The sequence below is a fragment of the Podarcis liolepis genome, assembly GCF_965112155.1.
Source record: "Podarcis liolepis genome assembly, chromosome: Z".
NCBI classification, from domain to species: domain Eukaryota; kingdom Metazoa; phylum Chordata; class Lepidosauria; order Squamata; family Lacertidae; genus Podarcis; species Podarcis liolepis.
In genome coordinates, this window is record NC_139570.1 from 36,698,424 (window position 1) to 36,715,509 (window position 17,086).

General features: G+C 42.8%; 1 protein-coding gene across 3 annotated transcripts in view; it reads right to left on the reverse strand.

Annotated features, from left to right (window-relative positions):
- Window positions 1–14,352, reverse strand: part of LOC310698420 (coiled-coil domain-containing protein 180-like) — a 56,978-nt gene extending 42,626 nt beyond the window's left edge. For all 3 annotated transcript variants that reach the window (XM_083485491.1, XM_083485492.1, XM_083485490.1), the window contains exons 1-12: window positions 14,207–14,352; window positions 13,395–13,521; window positions 10,908–11,101; window positions 10,611–10,699; window positions 9,783–9,892; window positions 5,786–5,914; window positions 4,711–4,821; window positions 3,965–4,060; window positions 3,106–3,269; window positions 2,537–2,656; window positions 931–1,010; window positions 575–663 (exon numbers count right to left, since the gene is read on the reverse strand). In XM_083485491.1, the coding sequence (XP_083341617.1) occupies window positions 575–663; window positions 931–1,010; window positions 2,537–2,656; window positions 3,106–3,269; window positions 3,965–4,060; window positions 4,711–4,821; window positions 5,786–5,914; window positions 9,783–9,892; window positions 10,611–10,699; window positions 10,908–11,101; window positions 13,395–13,463 (1,251 nt within the window). In that variant the 5' untranslated portion in view covers window positions 13,464–13,521; window positions 14,207–14,352. The remainder of the gene's footprint in view (window positions 1–574; window positions 664–930; window positions 1,011–2,536; window positions 2,657–3,105; window positions 3,270–3,964; window positions 4,061–4,710; window positions 4,822–5,785; window positions 5,915–9,782; window positions 9,893–10,610; window positions 10,700–10,907; window positions 11,102–13,394; window positions 13,522–14,206) is intronic.
- Window positions 14,353–17,086: the final 2,734 nt, after the last annotated feature.

Genomic DNA, 17,086 nt, shown 5'->3' on the forward strand with positions numbered 1-17,086 from the left:
AGGGGGGGGGGGGCGGGAATGTAAGTTTGCTGACAGCAACCCTCTTTGAGGCTAGTGTTATAACAATGTAGGTTACTGACAGGTAGGCAATCCTGCTCACCTGTCAAATCAGATATGGTTGGACTCCAACTCCCTTCATGCCTGACCACTGGCCATTATGACTGGGGCTAACAGGAGTTGTAGTCCGACAACACTTGAAGGTACACTACAATGGCTACCCTGATCTAAGATCTGGCAGTGGGGAGTTTACATCTTACATCATTATCCCTTCCAGATCATTAGTCATTACAGTCTTCAAAAATATCTACATTGGCATCTATATTCTGAAGGCACACCTCTTTAAACTGGCTCCTGACACTTGAGATGTATATATTACGGCCTATCTTATTACTGTGGTGGTAAGTTGTTTTAAAATGCTTTTAATGTTGTGTTTTGATCGTTTTAATTTGCCCTGGGACCTTAGAGTGAAGGGTGGGTAAACAACAACAACAACAGATTTTCTCTTATTCTCATCTGTAGTTAGGCTGAAAAACAGAATCCACATATTTTCAACAAAATTGATTGGACCACTAACCTTACACTCCTGCACCTTTGACAAACACTCCTGGCAAACTTTCTCGTACTGGAGGCGGATTTTCATTAAGTATTGGACATTGTGGGTATCTTGAGACAAAAATTAAAATTAACACAAGATTGGATATGGTGGTTACAAGATTGAATATGAAATATTCACATCTCTCTGTTTGTGAACATGTGGAGCACTGTTTGTTCCATCTGAACAGCTTTACTTGTTTTTATCATTATAAAGATTTCATCTTATTTCTATAATAGCCTGCCCTGAGACCTTAAAGTGAAGGGTTATAGTTAGGAAATCTGGTAAATATATAAATTGCTGCTCTAAATAACAATAGCAAAACTTTTGTTCCTTACCTATCCGCTTATTTAAAGCCACCACAGATTCATACCACTCATTTAATTCAGCCTTGGATTGCATCAAAGGCAGCATATTGCTAAAAAGACAAGAGACAGAGAAACACTTATCACATAAAGCTCTTGAGGTCTGCATGACAAATCTTAAATTTCATTTGGGTCCCAGTTTTCACTGGTCACATATTAGTTATATAGCTGAGCTGAAAGTTCCACAGAGAACTTTTCTAGGGAAAGCTGAAGGGGGGAGTGTGTTGTTTGGGTGTAGGAAAAAATCTGGAAATTTGTGGGTGGGGGCTGGGGGCTCAGTGAGACAAGTGGAGGTAGCAGATTTTCTCTTCTTTTCACGTAGTTTGGCTGACAGCACTCCTACTGCTAACCTTGGAGTTGGGTGATACAGGGAGCCAACTGGAAAAACTGAACAACAGGTTGTATCCCATGTTTGTCCTAGAATGCTGTGATTCCTGCATTGCAGGGGATTAGACTAGATGACCTTTGAGGATGTTTTCAACTCTACAATTCTATGATTCTATACTTACCGGGTAGGCCCATGGAAACTAGTGGGTCTAAATCTGTCATTAACTTCAGTGGGCTTACTTTGATCATGGCTAACATTGGATACAGCCCAGGTTGTTAAGCGTTCTATATTTGCCTTTATATGTGCAGGTGGTTGTTTCTTTTACACAAACTGACAACACTGGATGCCCAGTGGCAGAGGAAGAGGAGTGCAGAGGAGAGCGCACTGCCCCCAGCAGCGCGATCCTGGTAGGATGCCATCGCGGCTGTCCCCCACCTGCGCTGGGTGCCACGCCCCCACAGGTGACGTGCCACACCCCTGGGACACACGCCAGCCCCGCCCCCACCTGCTCTCCACCCCCTGATGCTGGAGCATGAAGCTCCGCCACTGCCTCTGCCCCCCACGGACCCAATTTGGAGTCCCCCCCCCCAGGTTGCATAAGAAAAACGTCCTGTGCAAACTGCTGGCATGGGGGGTGGGGACAATATGGTTTGGGACCATAGGGGGAAGTAAAATGTTAAAGTCCCTGGCCTGCATACACATCTGCCAACCACCCATAATTTGACACCATCAAAACATCACTACTACAAGCCAGGGTGGTTTTGTTCTGTCCGCACCGTGGGAGGTAATATGCCTCTGAATACCAGTTGGTGGTAATCATAAGGGGAGAGTTACTGTTATGCTCAGGTCCTGCTTGTGCGCTTCCCACAGTGCATCCGGTTGGCTGCTATTAGAACAGGATACAGTGGTGCCTCGCAAGACGAAAATAATTCGTTCCGCGAGTCTTTTCGTCTTGCGATGTTTTTCATCTTGCGAAGCACGGTCCGTCGCAACTGCGCCTCTTCAAGCGGCTTTAAGAAAAAAGCGCAAGACGTTTTCGTATTGCGAAGCAAGCCCATAGGGAAATTCGTCTAGCGAAGCAACGCAAAACCGGAAAACCCTTTCGTCTAGCGAGTTTTTCGTCTTGCGAGGCATTCGTCTTGCGGGGCACCACTGTACTGGAATAAAAGCATCTTTGGCCTGATCCAGCAGGGAAGCTATTCTTACGTTCTTAGGAATGAGAAGTTACATTTTATTTTCCTGTTCACCTACCCCAGAGAATATAACAGTGCTGTTCTCTTCTCAGTGAGTGATTTTTGATCTAGTAGCATATTCTCCAGCTCCACATTCACAGCACTCGGGTGCCGTATTCTTTCACTTTCCATGAACTGTCTATAGGACATGACAAGAAACATTAAATGTGGGCTTTCTTTTTTGCAAGGGATACTGTGAGATTGAAAAGCCACACCCATCTTATACTATCCAAATCTCCTGCTCCATCATGCCTTCTTTCCCCTGAACTGCCATCTAGGGGCAACCATTCAATCAGTCTGCCTCAGTGGGAGAGATGAGAAGCAGAGTTCACCAAAAGACCAGCTCTGTTAAGCACCTTCTATCTGTGAACTATGATAGCTGGCCATTATAAAAACAACTGTTTAAGAACTGATTCCCGAGCTTGATTTCCACCCTCTTCCCATCCTCTCCCTTTCTCCTTGTGTGTTGTGAAGCCTGAGGACAGGGACTGTCTTGTTTTAACCAATTGTATGCAAACCTGGGAACCACTTTTGCATAAAGAGCAAAGTACAAATACTCTAAATAAATAAATAAATGAAATTTCAGACCTGAAACTGTAAATTATCTTCTGCTTCCATTTGGCTCTCCAGGTCTTTATTCTCTCCTCCAGTTTGCGATGATAGAAAATGTCTCCTTTCAGGTCTGCCTCCATCAGGTTGACAAACAGCTTGGCTATTGCTCTCCGATTGGCCAGCAGGGCTTGGTTGATCATCTGGAATTGGAAGATGTAGATGAGAGTAGCAAGGGAATCTCTCTTTTTCAGAGAGATGAAGACTTCAGATTAGTTGGTTCAACCCAGAGGACATGATGGGCAAGACAAATTTAGGTACAGTAATCTAAAGGAGTCTACTCTGAATAAACCTTAGCTAGACACATCCCTTAATTGTTCTCTGGTGCCATTACAATGGTGGCTGGTAACCCACTGGGACTTGATGGGGCAGAAAGCAGAAATGCCCAGAGTAGGTTCCTCCTCCCCTCTTGGTCAGTCTGCTTTCTTCATTGCTTTCTCACTTCCGAAGAGGGGGAAAAGATAAAAAAAGAAGTGGAGAGAGAAAAGAGTGCAGAGGGTTTTGAGGTATCACAGGCACCTGTGCACCCTTGGTGCTGTGCTGAGGACACCAGGGCAAACCTGTCCTTGTCTTGTCTCTCTGCTCCTTTCACGTACAATGTCTCAGGGATCCCATCCCTCTTTCCCGGTTGCTGTGCTGATCTTGCACATATCCCCCCCCCTCTCTCTCTCACACACACCACAATTTTATTTTAAAATGCTCAATTCTGCTACCCGAATTAGGTTTGCAAATATGCCCACTTTCAATCATTTCCGAACTACAGGGGTGGCGATGGGATCAAGCAAAACTTGTGGTTATCTTACTGGATAATTTCAGGTATCAAGCAGAAAGGTTTTACCATGGCTTCCTTGTGAATGAATCTGTGGACATCAGAGGGTAGGAAATAGGAAATGTCATCCAGGATCTTATTATATTTGTTCAACAAAAGTTTGATCTGGAAACCAAAGCAGAGGGAGGGGGTAAGAAAAGTGTTCAGGGTGGTGAGGACACCTCTCTGCTGAGATTGCTAGGGACATGCTGGGGGACCATCCCACTGGGCTACTCAGCCAGTGGTAACTGGTGGCCATGGGTGAGGTGGAATGCAGGGATGTAAGCTGTAGTGTAGGCAGAGCCATAGCCAATGATAAGTAGAACTAGAGTCAATGACAGGCAGAGCCAACCAATTCTAGCTCTTATTCTCATCATTCTCCCCGATGAGTTCCACAAGGGGCACTTTGAATCTATGCAGGGGGAAGCTAACAGCTGGGGCAACCCCCTAGACTCACTGTAAGGAGGAAGGCAGGTGCGAATTGGCTGAAGACAGAATGAGAGTGGTGAGGCAATGCCCCATTCACCTAAAGAGACAAACCTCCACCATCTCACTGAAGTGGCCAATTCCTAATAAGACATATGTGCCAGCAAGAAACAACTATTTCTGACCCTTTCAAGGAGCCATAGCAGGGATGGAGAACTTTTTCCAGCTCCAAGGGCTGCATTTCCTTCTGGGCAACATGCTGATGCTGCATTTCCTTCTAGGCAACAAGCATACAGCAGCAGCACCCCCAATCATTCATGTACTCTCTGTTAGCATCTTCTTGTACTTACCCGTTCAGCTCGATCTACCTCTGCCTTGAGTAAGGCTTTGTCCAGCTCTCTAATCCACTGCCTTCTTTTGAAGGTCTCCTTGGAGACAAGGTTCCACATTCTCTCAAAGTCCTGCAAGGTAGAAATGGGATGTGATTTCCACACAGGAGAGCTGATCTTTGTTGGCATGCCGGATCCTTTCAACCCATCCCACTGTACTGTTCACTGCCATGGGCGTAGCCAGGATTTTTGTTGGGGAGGCAGGTTTTTGTTGGGGGGGGGGAGAACCTCATATTCGTACTTATTTGTATTTAGTATTTGTATTCGTACTTATTTAGAGGGCCAGCTGCCCCTCTGCCCCCCCCCCGGCTACGCCCATGTGTCACAGCCTTTGGAGGGAAGGGCTGTAGCTTAGTAGAGCATCTGCTTTGCATGCAGGAGGTCCCAGGGTCAATTGCTAGCATCTCCAGGTAGAGCTGGTAATGCCCCTGCTTGAAACCTTGGAAAGCTGCTGTCAGTCAGTGTAGACAATACTGAGCTAAATGGACCAATGGTCTGACTTTGTATAAGGCAGCTTTCTATGCTCCTGGAAAGGGCTGTAGCTGAGTGGCAGCCTACCTGCTTTGCATGCAGAAGGCCCCAGGTTTGATCCCTGGCATCTCCAGGTAGGGCTGGGAATATCCCTTGCCTGACTTTCTGGAGAGCTGCTGCCAGTCAGTGTAGACAATACTGAGGTAGAAAGAGACATAGTTCTGATTCAGTATAAGGAAGTTCTCCAAGTTCCTATGTTCAAGCCCTGGGATCTCCAGGTAAGTTTGGGAGAGACTTCCAACTTGAAACCGCGGAAAGCCGCTGCCAGTCAGTGTAGACAATACTGAGCTGAATGAGTCAAAGGGATGATGCAGTATGTCTGCTTCCTATGTTCCTATCTCCAGCATGCCTTATTCTGCTACCCACAGTGACTGCCAGGCCCTTCATCCCCGTTGCTAAGCAGTGAGGATCTAGGGTGACCAGAAGTATCAGCCAGAGCGGCAAGAAAAGGTGGCAGGCAGCCTTCAAGCCCCGTTTGAGTTTGAGTTGCGAGGCACTCCCTCACCTCCATGGTGTAAGTCTCCAAGTGGAGGTTCTCAGAGGAAACTTGGAAAAGGGACTCAATGGTGCGATCGGATTCTGACAGCTTGGTCAGAAATAGCTTCCCAGGCTCCAAGAAACACACCTCCATTTCCTGAAACAGAGAAGATGATCTGATGGGTAACACTTACCAAGGCTTGGACGAAACAATGTGCATCAATATGTATGTATTAGAAAAATGTGTCACATAAATGAAAAATAAAATGAAAATGCACATAAGGGGGAATTTCTTGCATAAAACTATATAGTCAAAACTGAACACAAAACATTTGGAGAGATCCGTACTAAAGCAGTAGCGTATTTTCACGAGGATTTAAAGCAAAGATTCACAAATTGTTGCAAAAAGTGAAAAACTGAATTTAAAATAGGAAGAAATGAGAAACGGAGAGAACTGAATTTTATTACATTTATATCCCAACCTTCCTCCAAGAAGCTCAATGTGATGTACATGGTTCTCCTTCTCCCCATTTTATCTTCACAGCAACAACCCTGTGAGTTATGTTACGCTTGGACGAAACAAGGCTCGGACGAAACAATGTGCATCAAATATGTATGTATTAGAAAAATGTGTCACATAAGTGAGTGGCTAGCCCAAGGTCACTCAGAGACCTCCATGGCCAAGTGGATAAATTTGAACCCTAGTCTTCCAGGTCCTAGTCCAGCACTCACGCCACTACACCACATTTTTAAAAAAAAATAATATTTATTAATTTTTCAACCGTTTAAACACAACACTACAGAAAACAAAACAAAAAAACACAATACAACAATACAATACAATACAATACAATACAATACAATACAATACAATACAATACAATACAATACAATACAATACAAAAAACACTACAAAACACTAACACATTAAACTAACAAAACAAAACAAAAACCATTTAAAACACAATCCAATTTCAATATCTTATCTTTCATTTGCTTATTTCCACGACCTCCTCACACCTCCCTTTTTGTATTCCACTTCTATTAATTGTTTCAGCAATTCCTTTCCATCTTCCTCTGTTTTCTATCCTATAATTATCTTAACACATTCTAACCTTATTTTTCCCTTTAATACTCTATTAATCTATCTATACTTAATTCCTTATAACATTTCTACTAAAGCCATATAACTTCATTCCAACATTTTTCTAACATTCCTTAATTTTACAGTATTTCTGTAAAAAGTCTTTAAACTTTTTCCAGTCTTCTTCCACCGATTCTTCTCCCTGGTCTCGGATTCTGCCAGTCATTTCCGCCAGTTCCATATAGTCCATCAACTTCATCTGCCATTCTTCCTGGGTGGGTAAATCTTGTGTCTTCCAATACTTCGCGATGAGTATTCTTGCTGCTGTTGTTGCATACATAAAAAAAGTTCTATCCTTCTTTGGCACCAATTGGCCGACCATGCCCAGGAGAAAGGCCTCTGGTTTCTTCAGAAAAGTATATTTAAATATCTTTTTCATTTCGTTATAAATCATCTCCCAGAATGTCTTAATCATTGGGCATGTCCACCAAAGGTGAAAAAATGTACCTTCAGTCTCATTACATTTCCAACATTTATTGTTGGGCAAATGGTAAATTTTTGCAAGCTTGACTGGTGTCATGTACCACCTATAAATCATTTTCATTAAATTTTCTCTTAAGGCATTACATGCCGTGAATTTCATACCTGTGGTCCATAACTGTTCCCAGTCAGCCATCATTATGTTATGTCCAACATCTTGTGCCCATTTAATCATAGCTGATTTCACCGTTTCATCCTGAGTATTCCATTTCAACAGCAAGTTATACATTCTTGACAAATTCTTGATTTTTGGATCCAACAATTCTGTTTCCAATTTTGATTTTTCCACCTGGAAACCAACTTTTTTGTCCAAATTGTATGCCTCCATTATTTGGTAATAATGGAGCCAATCTCGCACTTCGTTTTTCAATTTTTCAAAGCTCTGCAATTTTATTCTGTCTCCATCCTGTTCCAGAATTTCCCAATATTTCGGCCATTTAGCCTCCATATTGAGTTTTTTCTGTGCCTTCGCTTCCATTGGTGACAGCCATCTTGGAGTTCTCTTTTCTAACAAATCCTTATATCTTATCCAAACATTAAACAGTGCTTTTCTTACAATATGATTTTTAAATGCTTTATGTGCTTTTACCTTATCGTACCACAAATATGCATGCCAGCCAAATGCATTGTTAAAACCTTCTAAATCCAACACATCTGTGTTTTCAAGAAGCAGCCATTCTCTCAGCCAGCAAAAAGCAGCTGATTCATAATAAAGTTTAAGGTCTGGCAGGGCAAATCCACCTCTTTCTTTAGCATCGGTTAATATCTTAAATTTTATTTGAGGCTTCTTGCCCTGCCAAACAAATCTGGAAATATCTGGAAACAAATCTGGAAATATCTTTCTGCCACTTCTTGAAACAATCCATCTTATCCAAAATTTGCAACATCCTTGGCAGCACATTCATTTTTATCACAGCGATTCGGCCTAACAATGATAACTTCAAATTTGTCCATATTTCTAAATCCTTTTTCACTTCAGTCCAACATTTTTCATAATTATCCTTAAATAAGTTCACATTTTTTGCAGTCATGTTAACCCCTAAGTATTTCACTTTCTTAACTAATGTTAGTCCTGTCTCCTCCTGAAATTTCTCTCTCTCATTCACAGTTAAGTTTTTCTCTAAAACCTTAGTTTTCATCTTGTTCAACTTAAAACCTGCTACCTGTCCGAATTCTTGAATCAGTTCCAATACCCTTTTAGTACTAGATTCTGGCTCCTGTAGAGTCAATATTAAGTCATCAGCAAATGCTTTCAGTTTGTACTGTTTAGCTCCCACTTGTATACCTTTAACCTCTTGGTCCTTTCTAATCATATTTAACAAAACCTCGAGGACCGATATAAAAAGCAATGGAGAAATTGGGCAACCTTGTCGTGTCCCTTTCTCAATCTTAAACTCTTCTGTCACTACATTATTCACAATTAATTTTGCCTTTTGTTCAGAATAAATTGCACCTATACCATTTTCAAAACCTTGGCCCACCCCCATCCCCTGTAGATTCTTCTTCATAAAATTCCAAGAAATGTTGTCAAAGGCTTTCTCTGCATCCACAAATATCAAAACTGCCTTAGTATTGATATTCACTTGTAGTTTTTCTAGAATATTAATTATATTCCTCGTATTGTCAGACAAATGTCTGCCAGGGAGAAAGCCTGCTTGGTCTTTATGAATTTCTTCTGCTAACACCTTTTTTAATCTTTTAGCCAAAATATCTGCGAAAATTTTGTAATCCACATTAAGCAACGATATGGGGAGGTAGTTCTTAAGCTGTGTCTTTTCAGTCTCTGTTTTTGGTATAAGTGTAATATAGGCTTCCTTCCACGACTCTGGTGCCTTTCTCCCTTCCAATATTTCATTACAGACTTCCTTCAATGGTTGTATTAACCATTCTTTCAAAGATCTGTAATATCTTAAAGTCAAACCATCTGGTCCTGGAGATTTACCTAGTTGCATGTTCTGGATGGCCCCTTCCACCTCCTGATCCAATATTTTGTAGTTCAACATTAGCTGTTTTTCCTGAGAGATTTTGTGTAGTCCATTTATTTTCAAAAATCGATCAATGTCCATTTCTTTCTGCTTCTCCTGTGTATAAAGTTGTTTAAAATACCTCTGAAAACACTTCCTAATCTCCACTGGGTTCTGTATATTCTTTCCTTCCACTTCCAAATTCGTAATAGTGTTACGTTTTTGTCTTTTTTTCATTTGCCAGGCCAACAATTTTCCACACTTATTTGCCGATTCAAATGTCTTTTGCCTCATCTGTTTAATCTTCCATTCTATTTCCTGATTCATCAGCTTCGTATACACTACACCACATTGGCTTCACATTGCAAATGGACAGATTATCCCATCCCTAGTACTATCAATAGTGATGCACTAAAGTGGTGAAGAGGGCTGCCTACCTTCCCAACGCGTGCCAATTCCTGCCGTAGCGTCACCACCGTCTCTTCGTAACGGCACCTCCTGCTCTCTGAGATACGTTCCACAATGTCACTGTTTTTCTTCTCAGGAACTGGGAGGGAGGGAGATTAGACTGTCTGCACAGCTGTAGAACTCATGCCAGACTAGCATAAAGAGAGAGCAATTTGTTTTGGGGTTTTTTACAAAACCACTGGGTTAGCTGACATTCTCATGCTGCTAAAGAAGCCTGCCACATTTTAGTTCCATCTTCAGTTTTATGCACAAGTTCATAGTTACTCATTCTTTTATTTAACTAACTGTAATAAAACATATAAGTGGCTTACAGACAATAAAAAGGGAGGGCTTGACTACAATAGTTCAGGCATTGGTGACTTCAAGATTGGATTACTGCAGTCAACTCTGTGTGGGTTTGAAACTAAAGTTAGTGCAGAATGCTGCAGCATGGTTGTTGACAGGAGGCTCTGTCAGAATATAACACTTCTGCTCAGAGATCTGCACTGGTGGCCCATTTGGTAACAGCCTAAGTTCAAGGTGTTACTATCAGCAAAACAATTTTGGGTTTTAAAGACTATCACCATCAGGTTGAACTGAGTGTGAGAATGCAGTGGACACCAGTGCAACTGGCAAGATATTGGCCAAAAACTGAGCAGTAGTGTTCTGCACTGACTGCGGGTTACTGAGCTATCTTCAAAGGAAGCCCCAAGCAGAGTACTTTGCAATAGTATAGCTGGTAGTCTGCATAAATGAAAGACACCACATTTGCTAAAAACACTGATTATGGTGCCAGAATTAAATTGGTAAACATTTACTTATGACTTCAGCAAGTCCTCGGACTTCCCGGGCAGCAATAACATTTTCACTTTCTTGAGTCTTTAAAAATGCCAGTGTTGCAGCCTCTCTGGAATAGAAACAGAGTGGGAGAAACTTGAAGCAAGAGACATTATTATAGTTCAAGAACGCATTCCAGTCAGGTCAAAACACTTGGGATTTGAAGTAAGGGTGAGTGAGGGGTGTGGCCTGGAAAAAGTTCCAAGGGTCAAGTAGAGAGGCCACATTTGGCCAACAGGCCTGACAGCACAGAATAACATCATAACTCTGTTCCTTACTTGTATTGCACTGGATTTTCAGTGACGTCATCATTGGGCATTCCCTCAACCCACATCTGCTGACGATGTGATAAAAACCCATTGCCTGAGCAGGTTTCCACATCCCTCACCAGCGGAATCGTTCCTGGGATCTGCGGAAGCTTGTGCTGGGCTATCTTGCTTCTCGCTTCTCCCAGAGTGCGCACAAGGTTTATCTAGCCAAAGCCAAAATAAAAATAATTAGACTTCTTCCTTTCAGGTGAAAGAGGGCATGCTTATACTCACCAGAAATAGAGGGCACTTGCCAAGCAAAGTTAAGTACTTATGAGTCCCACCCTGATTTAATTCTTCATAATATATTGTTGTCATTTTTTAATAGCTAGAATTAAAGCATCTTGTTCAAGGTTAATGAAGTGAAAGTTGGCAAGTGAATAAAGGAGAAAATTGTAAGGCAGGGTTTGAATGGCAATGAGATGCAAAAAAATAAGGGGAAAGATTTTGCCATACAACTCCCACATTACAATTTTCTCCCTTAGAAACATGTATACTAAGATTTCAATTCACCTATGTGATGAAGTGAGCATGAGTCCCCAAAAGCTTGTGTTGGCGTTCATCTGTCTTAGGAGACAATAGAGGAGTGTGCCTTTGTGGGTGAAGAGAGACCGATATGGGAGAGACAGGTTTTGTTGAAGCTGGGGCAGATGAAGGTGCCTGGCTGTGCCGCTGTAGAAGCACTATGGTGTTTCTTCCCTCTGCGCTCCTTCCAGTGATCATTCCTCCCATGACCAGATTGACTGTCTCCAGGCACTGCAGTCATCTGCAAGGAATTCCCACACAGGGTTGATGTTGCCAGCCTTCTTGTCACATTTGCAGACATCTTTGTAACAGAGAGTTGGTCTGCCAACAAGCCTGGTTCATGAAACCAGCTTCCGGCAGAGCACATCCTTGGACAGGCATGTAGAAAGTCCATTTTGGGGGCCTAATCCGGCCCCTGCGGCAGTTTATTTCCCAGGGTCGACCCTTCACTTCATCAAATCTGGCCCTCTTTGAAAAAAGTTTGGACACCACTGTCCTTGGGGATTCTTCCATCTTCCATTCTGTGGACATGACCAAGCCAGCGTAGATGTTGCTGAGACAGGAATGTGTACATGCTGGGATTGTGGGCCTGGGAGAGCACATCTTTGTTTGAAACTCTGTCTTGCCATGTGATGCCCAGAATCTTCCTGATGCAGCACATGTGAGAGGCATTGAGGCACTGCTCTTGGCAGTTGTAAGTTGCCCACAAGTCAACACACAGTGTGCAACAGCAGCGTGCTCAACACGCAAACCTGGTAGACCTTCATCTTGGTATTAGATGTTAGCATCACATTCTCCCATACCCTTTGGAGAGGCAAGCCATTGCCAAAGCTGCCTTGCCAATATGCTTGTCCAGCTCAGCATTAATGGAAAGGTTGCTGGTTAGAGTGGAACCCAGGTAGACAAAATTGCCTACCACCTCAAGTGTGTGGTCACCAGTGCTGATGCGTGGAGTGTTGGCGGCGTTCTCACCCAGGATATTGGTCTTCATCAGACTGGTGGTATGGCCAAATTTCATGCAGGCTTGTGTCTTTGTGAAGCTTCCTTGGAGTGCACTGTCAAGGCTGCGTCCTCTGCAAACATCTCTCAGATAAGGACTCGCCACATTTTTGCCTTGGTACAGAGATGTGTCAGATTGAACAAACCCTGTCGCTCCTCGAATGAAAGTATACACTGTCTTCAGTCAAGCTGAAGGCATATGAGACCAGCAGGGAGAAGAATATGCCAAAGAGACTTTGGGTGACTTTCACACCCTAAAAGCTTAAATGTGTTAAGTCTTCTTCTTCTTTTAGAATATGTTTTATTGCTTTTACATGTAATTTAAAATACAATGAACTGCAACAATAGCAGGTAGCCTGTCATTTCTTGGGAAAAGTCTAATAGCAACATGAAATTAGAACCATTACTTAGAACAAGTTTATGGACTTGAAGTCTCTCCAGATGTTTTCACATTGGTTTGAGGGTATTATCTTAAAATGGTTGATACAGACCATAATGAACAAGATACTCCCCAAGTGATCCTGTGCAAGACATCCTACAAAGAATTAGGACACAAATTTCACGCAGCCTTCACCCTGTGTTGGCTAGGACTGATGAGAACTTTAGTCCAAAACACCTGGAGAGCACTAGGTTTGCAAGGACTGCTCTAACCCAACTTTGCAACTGCCTCTGCTGGAGTTTAAGTCTAGTGGTGGGCAAACCGAAGGCTTGCAGGATCTACTGTGTGTGTGTGTGTGTTTTACTAGAACCTGTAGATCTACTAATCTGCAGATCTACTAACCAAAGCTGGACAGGGGTGTGGCCTAGGGAGAGGAGGTGTAGCCGAGGGAGAGTTCTGTGCCTGCATTTCCCCATCCCTGCTTCAAGGGATGCTATTCCCCACCACCCCCGCCCCAGCCCAATCAGGTCTTCTAGCTTCTGTCATTGCTGTACCTCATCATCAAATATCTGCCTGTAGACTTTCCCACTGGGGACGACACGGGACACCCCCACTAGGGTCATGTTGCAGACTTTTCCTAGGCGCTCGATTGGTTTGCTGCTGAACTTTTTCTTGGGTTAGCTGAGAAAAAGGAAAATGCAAAGAAAGAGAAAGAAAGAAAGAATTGAATGGTTTGGTGTCATTCCTTGAGTGATGTTGGGAATGGCGGGTGGGGGAGATACTGCTGTGAACAAGACTTTTTTGTAATTGCATGGCACCTCAAACTGACTCATATACGTATCAGCAGTAAATGCCAGTGTATTTCAGTGGAGTTTTATGATATTATAGCTGTAGTCTTCTTTGCAACTGTGGACTCCCTCCCCATTATCTGCCATCTACCTATCTGGGTGCCAGTGCCCTGAGCAATTTTAAACAAAAATGTCATTTATTTATAAAATTAATGATTGCATTTAATTGTGCAAATTTATTTACAGCACTTATTCATGCAAATCATCAAATGCAATTAGGCAATAACCAAAAGTGCCCCCCCCAAGTCCTGTTGGGGAGAGGAGAAAAATGGCTTTTGTGGCTCGCATCAGGTCCTGCCACGAGGGATACATTTGAGATCCAAACTAAATGTGATGGGAGGGACGGATTCGTTCCATGTGCTGCTCTCCCAGAATGCTTAGCTGGGCGTGTGGCTACTTTCCCCCTTAGGGCAAAGGAAAGGATCGCAACTCATTTTAACGTATGGGGGGGGGGGGCTCTCCTCTTCAACTCATCTCTTCCCGCCGTTGCCCCTCTCTCACCCGACAGCGAACCTTACCTGAGGAACCCTTGGAAAGCCAGCCCTAAAAGCCGCCTCAAGGCAGCTAGGCCAAGAACGGCGTCTTTTGGTTGCCATGGTGACTATCAAGAGCAGGGAAGAGGGAGAAAGTGCGTGTTATTCTCTCGCGGGACTCGACGGGATTCAACATGGCCGCTCCGGTGACTAGTTGTTGCCATAGAGACGCGGAAAGCGGTTTAAAAAAAAATTACGAGCGGCAGGGGCTTGTTTTTGTCTTACGAGTTCGTCATTGTGTACTGGTCACTTATACAGTAATCTTGTTAGAAACAGCGATAACAGCGTTTTATTGAGTACTAGTTGTTATAGTTGTTTTCCTCCATAATTTCCCCCACCAGAATATTGCGTGGTAAATAAGAGTCCGAGCATGTACAGAACCTTTCCGACTTTGAATCCTTTTAAAACTTAGAATAACGTCAAGATGCTTCTGCATTTTGAATCCTGATTTTCAATTCAAGATGCCCTGCATTGAAGGTTACCACCTTTCCATTTTTTTATGGGGGGGGGGGGAGATTGTAAAAACGTGTTGTTTTTAAAAAGATGGGAAGTAGCAAAACAGACCACACAGCAGCCGCAGAGCTGTCTGGCAGATTTCATTAGTATACGTGTGTTTTTGTCAGGACACAGGTGGGCACCTACAGTTTATGGAGGGGATTTGCTTGGGTAACTGGGGAGAAATTGTTTTGCATCCCCTTATAAAATGAGATCACAGGCCCCACCTGGTGGCAAAATCAAAACTCCATTTCAGAGGCAGTCTATCCACACCAGGGGCTTAGGACAAGCAACAGGAGATGGGTACAGTGGTACCTCTGGTTACGTACTTAATTTGTTCCGGAGGTCCGTTCTTAACCTGAACCTGTTCTTAACCTGAAGCACCACTTTAGCTAATGGGGCCTCCCGCTGCTGTCCGGTGGCGGCGGCATGATTTCTGTTCTCAACCTGAAGCAAAGTTCTGAACCCGAGGTACTATTTCTGGGTTAGCGGTGTCTGTAACCTGAAGCATATGTAACCCAAGGTACCACTGTCCTTTTTTAATGCCTTGATTGTGAACGTACAGATGCAGATAAGAAAAGCTTCTTGTCCAATCAAGGGGGATTTTGATAAGAATGGAAGCCTTGCTGGATCAGACCAAAGGGGGCCAATAACTGGATCCAGAACATAGCCATGGTGGATAAGAGTCACTGATAGCCTTATCCTCCATGAATTTATCAGTCCTTTCAAAACCATCCAAGGTGGTGGTCTTCACTACCTCATCTGGGAGTTACGGTAATTCCAGTCTGCAGTATGTGAATAAGTATTTTCTTTTACCAGCCCTGAATTCTCCAGTGTTATAAGAATTCTAAGGTCACAAATATAAAATACTGTAAACGTTCATAAATGTACAAGGGAAACTGTTATGAGAAAAAACTGCTCCTTTTCCCTTATGGGGTACCCAAGAACCAATACAGAGAGTCCTTTTGTAGGTTCTCTATCAGTAGGAGAAAATAACAGAGACCAACCAGAGAATACAGTGGTACCTCAGGTTACATACGCTTCAGGTTACAGACTCCGCTAACCCAGAAATAATGCTTCAGGTTAAGAACTTTGCTTCAGGATGAGAACAGAAATCGTGCTCTGGCGGCGCGGCAGCAGGAGGCCCCATTAGCTAAAGTGGTGCTTCAGGTTAAGAACAGTTTCAGGTTAAGAACGGACCTCTGGAACGAATTAAGTACTTAACCTGAGGTACCACTGTATTGAGAAGCAAAGCAGCTAGTAAGCCAGATCTTTATTAAAGCTGTTGTAACAGGGTGCTCCCCCCCACAGGAGGGGGGGAGGGAACCCTAGCAGTGTGCCCAAGCCCTTATACAGACATTTTAAACTGCCCACCCTGGAGTCCAAGACCACCCCCGGAAACATCATACATACATCACAGAAGGGGTGTAGCCCAAGACCACCCCCTTAATACACCAGAGAAGGGGTGGAAATCTGGGTGTGGTGTTTCTTCCCGTCTGCCAGGTTACCTGATTTGATTACCTGGGCATCCTGGCCACTCTTTCATTATGATAACTACTGAATTCCTGAATACAGGTCACAGGCTTGCATTCTATTCATATTTTAAATGTGCACTTAGTTGAAGGATGTCTTCAGATATCTGAAGAAGTGTGCACGCAACAGTTTAATAAATATCAGGCTTACTAGCTGCTTTGCTTATCAATACTCTCTGATTGGCCTATTATTTTTTCCTACAGATAGGGAACCCACTTAAGGACTCTATATGGGTGCTTGGAGCAGTTTTTTCCTATAACACGAGCATTCAACTTCATGTCCATGACTTCCTAGTGTTATGAGACTGAGAAATATTCTTTGCCCACATTTTTACCTCCATGCACAATTTTATATACTTCAGTAATGTCTCCTCTTACTCACTTTTTCTCTTGACTAAGAAGTCCCAAATGCTGCAACCTTTCCTCATAGGGGAGCTGCTCTATCCCCTATAAAAGTGGGATTTTTATTTATAAAAGGGTTTACCCCATCCTTTAAGTAACAGAGATTTAAATCAGTGTTTGCCAATTGTGAATAAAAGACACTCCTTCAGCTTTATGTTTTCCTTTCATAATTCCTTTCCACCTAATTTGGATTAATGCAAATTTCAAATATATACCTATTTAAATAAAAAATAGTTATCTCCTACACTACATAGGCTAAATACTATAAACTCATCAAATATATATTGAAGATACCACACCTCCCAAGTTGATCTTATGCCCACTTTTGGGGTCTGTTCTAAAATAAGCCACTTTTGGAACAGTATTTTGGTTATTTAACAGATTAACATCTAACTACAGATGAAAAAATAAATCTTATACATTATTGAAAAGTTGA